This window comes from Grammomys surdaster, unplaced genomic scaffold (assembly GCF_004785775.1).
Source record: "Grammomys surdaster isolate TR1022 unplaced genomic scaffold, NIH_TR_1.0 299738, whole genome shotgun sequence".
NCBI classification, from domain to species: Eukaryota; Metazoa; Chordata; class Mammalia; order Rodentia; family Muridae; genus Grammomys; species Grammomys surdaster.
Genome location: NW_021625657.1, coordinates 1 through 4,134, shown reverse-complemented (window position 1 = coordinate 4,134; position 4,134 = coordinate 1). Strand labels below are relative to the sequence as shown.

Genomic DNA, 4,134 nt, shown 5'->3' with positions numbered 1-4,134 from the left:
GGATGTCCATCCCCCTCTGAGTATTACATATGGGCTATCACGACCCACTCCCGGGCCTGGGGAAAGAGCACATAGAAACTTCTTTGGACATGTCTCTCAGGTTCACGAGTATCCATGAAACCTCTGGAATAATTACTATATGTTTTTAGTGGAAATCTTGGTAGTGAAAACCATGCTGATCAGAGCTCGCTAAGCAGACTCTGCCCTCTACAGTTGGGTCAGTCAGTGAGTGTAGTTTGAGAAGCTATGTCCCTTGGTTAGGACAGCCTTGCCTCAGCCACGCCCACTGCCATTCAGCCAATCAACACCACAGAAGGAGCTTTTATTTTAATATCCTCTCCCTTTTCAAGACACAGCTCATGTGATTGGCTCTCTTTGCCTCCACCCTCGATTCCGGAACTCCAAGTCCATCTTGCCCTGGCAGGACCAAGCTGGGGCAACATGGATCTGGGGCTTGCAGGTCGGAGGGCTCTGGTCACCGGCGCGGGCAAAGGTGAGGAGGCAGGCGAGCGACGCTGGCGGGGTCGGGCTGGTTTGTAAAGGGGGTACCCGCACTAATCCTCGCTTGCCACAGGCATCGGGCGCAGCACTGTGCTGGCGTTGCAGGCGGCTGGTGCACAGGTTGTGGCAGTGAGCCGGACGCAAGAGGACCTGGACAACCTGGTCCGCGAGGTAGGCAGTGTGTCCAGAGGTGAGGAGGCGGTCACTGAGAGGCGCTTCGCCCTTTTTATCCCTCACCGGCAGTGTGCTTCTCACGGCAGGCCCGCGCCTGGCGTTGGGTGATGGGGTAGGAACCCACGGCACCCCTTCCTAGGCCTTGATCGAGGGTCCGTTAGGACATCCTGGCTCCCTGAGTTTGGAAGAAACGGCTGAGAGAACAGACCTGGACCCAAGAATGCTGAGCCGAGAGGAAGTGAACTGCTGGGGGAGGGGGAAGGGGCATGGAGGGAGGGGACTGGAGGTGAGTGTTGTGTCTCTCAGCTCTAGGTTCCAGCTCACTATTTGCTCCTGCAGCAGGAACTCTTGACCCTTCAGTTGAAAGTTCCCTTCCAGGTCCAATTCTCCCAGACTACCTTTCCTCGAGTGGAAGAGGGAAACAGCGCCACCTTCTTGGGACACAATCGCTCATAGCTTTGCTTTCCCTTCAACGCGCACAGTGTCCTGGCGTAGAGCCTGTGTGTGTGGACCTGGCAGACTGGGAGGCTACAGAACGGGCCTTAAGCAATGTGGGACCGGTGGACCTTCTGGTGAACAATGCCGCTGTGGCTCTGTTGCAGCCCTTCCTGGAGGTCACCAAGGAGGCCTGTGACACGTAAGGCAGCAGGGGTCAGAGGAACAAAATCATCCCCCTTGCAGCCTCAGCCTTGCCTCTGACCAGGAGGCCCTCCATTCACTTCTAGGTCCTTCAATGTGAATCTTCGGGCTGTCATCCAGGTGTCTCAGGTGAGCTGCCCTACCCGGCTGGAGCAGGAACTCGGAAGAAGAGTGTTAGTTCTGCTTCATGTCCCTCAAAATTTCAGATTGTGGCCAAGGGCATGATAGCTCGGGGAGTCCCAGGGGCCATTGTGAATGTCTCCAGCCAGGCCTCCCAGCGTGCGCTGACCAACCATACTGTTTACTGTGAGTAATTCCGGCTGTGCCTGATCCCCACCCCACCCCAACTCTCCAGCTTGGTCTCCACAACAACCCTCCTCACAGGTTCCACCAAGGGTGCTCTGGACATGTTGACCAAGATGATGGCCCTAGAGCTTGGGCCCCACAAGGTACGCAAGGCTGGGACAACTCCTCCAAATCAGTCCTTTTGCCTGGAGCACCCTCCTGTGTTATTTACCTCGCTGGGTTCTCTGCAGATCCGTGTGAATGCAGTGAACCCCACAGTAGTGATGACACCCATGGGCCGGACCAACTGGAGTGACCCCCACAAAGCCAAGGCGATGCTGGATCGTATCCCACTCGGCAGGTTTGCTGGTAAGTTAGGTGGGAGTCCCGATTAGAACTACACCACCAGTCCTGGTGCTTGCCTGGGCTTCGGGGTTGGCTGCGGTTGGAAGGATGAGGGAAGCCTCCTTCATCGATGCTCTTGACCTGTACCTGCCTGTAGAGGTGGAGAATGTGGTGGACACCATCCTCTTCCTGCTGAGCAACCGAAGCAGCATGACCACTGGCTCTACTCTGCCAGTGGACGGGGGCTTCCTGGCTACCTGAGCCCCCACTAATACCCTGCTTTATTCTCAGAACACTGTGTCCTCCATCCCCGCAATAAAGCTCTCTGCACAGCCTGTGTGCTGACTCTCCAATAGGCACAGGTCTCTGCCATCTGTGACCCAAAGAAGGTTTTACCTGGTTCCCACACTTTCAGGCCTGACCAGCTGCCTTGAATGGGGTTGAAGGTAGGACCTTCTAGAAGGCTGGATCCTCAAGAAGCTGGTCAATTTGTCTAAAGATAGCCCGTCCAGAAGTTCCTAAGTGGAGCTATGGGTTTTTGGTAGGCATTAAACCAACAGCTCCATGTGGTTTTGACATGGCTGCCAGCTGACCTTGCTTACATGCCCACACCAAAAGAAGATCGGCGGTAGACATTACTCATTTGCCAATGAGCTGAACAACTCTGTGCTGTTGGAGCCAGAGCTGTTTTTGAACACCTGAACATTCCCACAACTTTTCTTTCTGTGCTATTTACAACATGGTGAGAATCCTGGGGTGTTTATATGTAATATATCACTTCCAATAGCCTGGGCCACTGTTAAGTCCAACCCTGGTCAGCTTGCTGCATTTTCACAGTGTAGAACTTCCACCACAGCTGACTTTCAAACTGTTCATCTGATACCATTTGATGTGGAGTGAGGTGGACATGGAGGTGACGAGGTCCACAGTAGCACCCCCATAGTAGCACCCTCAATCTCACAAGGTGTAGAGGGTAGCAACATATATTAATCAGGAAGTGATGTATTTGTCAATTTTGTTCTCAGCACGACTAATTGTAAACCGATATTTAATTATTAATAAGAGCTGTTTCACTGGCTGGCAAAATTCCTGGAAAAAAAAACCACCACCAACAACAAAAAACTAACAACCAGCCCTCTCAGACAGCATGAACCACTTGGGTGTATCCCAGGAGAATGTCCCTGCAGGGCATCCTCTGGTTTCATGACTCCTGGGATGGCCTATAGCCTCTGAGATGAAGTTCGAGTTGCAAGACCATAACTTTGGGCCCTCCTGGACTGCCCACCATCCCATCTCATATTAGCTAGAGATGGGTCAACATCTTTACAGACTGTTGTAGTCAGGCATTTTCCCTGGTTCCCACCAGACTCCAGGTTGGCACAGAGACCATCCTGTATGCAGCTAAGTGTGCCTACCCCTGGTTTGATCTGGCTGATGTCTGCTCCCTCACCTAGAGTGTGTTACACTTAGAGTTCCTTTGGAAAATGTGCAGTCCAAGGCGCTGTTTATGGGTGCCAGACTCTTCTGCCCCCCTTAGGGGAATGGCTGGGGCAAACACCAGGGTGGAGGGCAGGACAAACAGTGAGGCGAAGAAGGTGGTGAATGTTTATTGTATAAAATAAGAAGGGGCCGCCCTTTCCTGGGACATGATGAATAAAACCACCCACCCTTCCCTCCAGGGAAGCCCATCCTGGGGCTGCCCTGGACCCACCCCTGCAACCCTGAGGGAGACCCCGCTCCCTCCTGGCCTCCCATAGGGACCAGGGAAGGCTGGAACTATATCCCAGAAAAAGGAGGCGTAGGGGACAGGACCCCGTCACCCCAGCCTTGCCCCCATGCTCCCCCTCCCCGCCCACACCACTTCCCACAGCAGACTCAGGGACATAAGACAGCTCAACACGAGGGCACACTTGAGCCAGCGCTCTGCAGCCAGGTTGGCCAGACAAGGCTCTAGAACACAGTGCACTTCTTGCCTGGCTTTTTCACTGGAGGTGGGCAGAGCACAGCCCGAATAGCCTCATCAAACACTGTCTTCAGACCTCTCTGGGTCAGGGCTGAGCACTCCAGATACTTGACAGAACCTAGTAACATTGGCGAGAGGGCAGAGAGTGAGGAAGGGCACAGCAGAGGGGTAGTTGAGGATGGGGGGGTACAGCACAGGAAGGGCAACTTCCTCCAAGTATACCCCCA

The 4,134-nt window shown here is 54.0% G+C and overlaps 1 protein-coding gene across 1 annotated transcript; it reads left to right on the top strand.

Moving 5' to 3' along the window:
* Nucleotides 1-364: 364 nt before the first annotated feature.
* Nucleotides 365-2,299, top strand: LOC114616134 (L-xylulose reductase). Its single transcript, XM_028761653.1, has 8 exons — nt 365-493; nt 575-672; nt 1,158-1,312; nt 1,401-1,443; nt 1,521-1,620; nt 1,699-1,763; nt 1,851-1,968; nt 2,102-2,299. The coding sequence occupies exons 1-8, from the start codon at nt 442-444 to the stop codon at nt 2,203-2,205; spliced, it is 735 nt and encodes a 244-aa protein (XP_028617486.1). The 5' UTR covers nt 365-441; the 3' UTR covers nt 2,206-2,299.
* Nucleotides 2,300-4,134: the final 1,835 nt, after the last annotated feature.

Coding starts and splice junctions, on each gene's coding strand:
- LOC114616134 (XM_028761653.1), top strand. CDS start 442: ATGGATCTGGGGCTTGCAGGTCGGAGGGCTCTGGTCACCGGCGCGGGC. Junction 494..574: donor GGTCACCGGCGCGGGCAAAG/GTGAGGAGGCAG, acceptor CGCTTGCCACAG/GCATCGGGCGCAGCACTGTG. Junction 1,764..1,850: donor TAGAGCTTGGGCCCCACAAG/GTACGCAAGGCT, acceptor GGTTCTCTGCAG/ATCCGTGTGAATGCAGTGAA.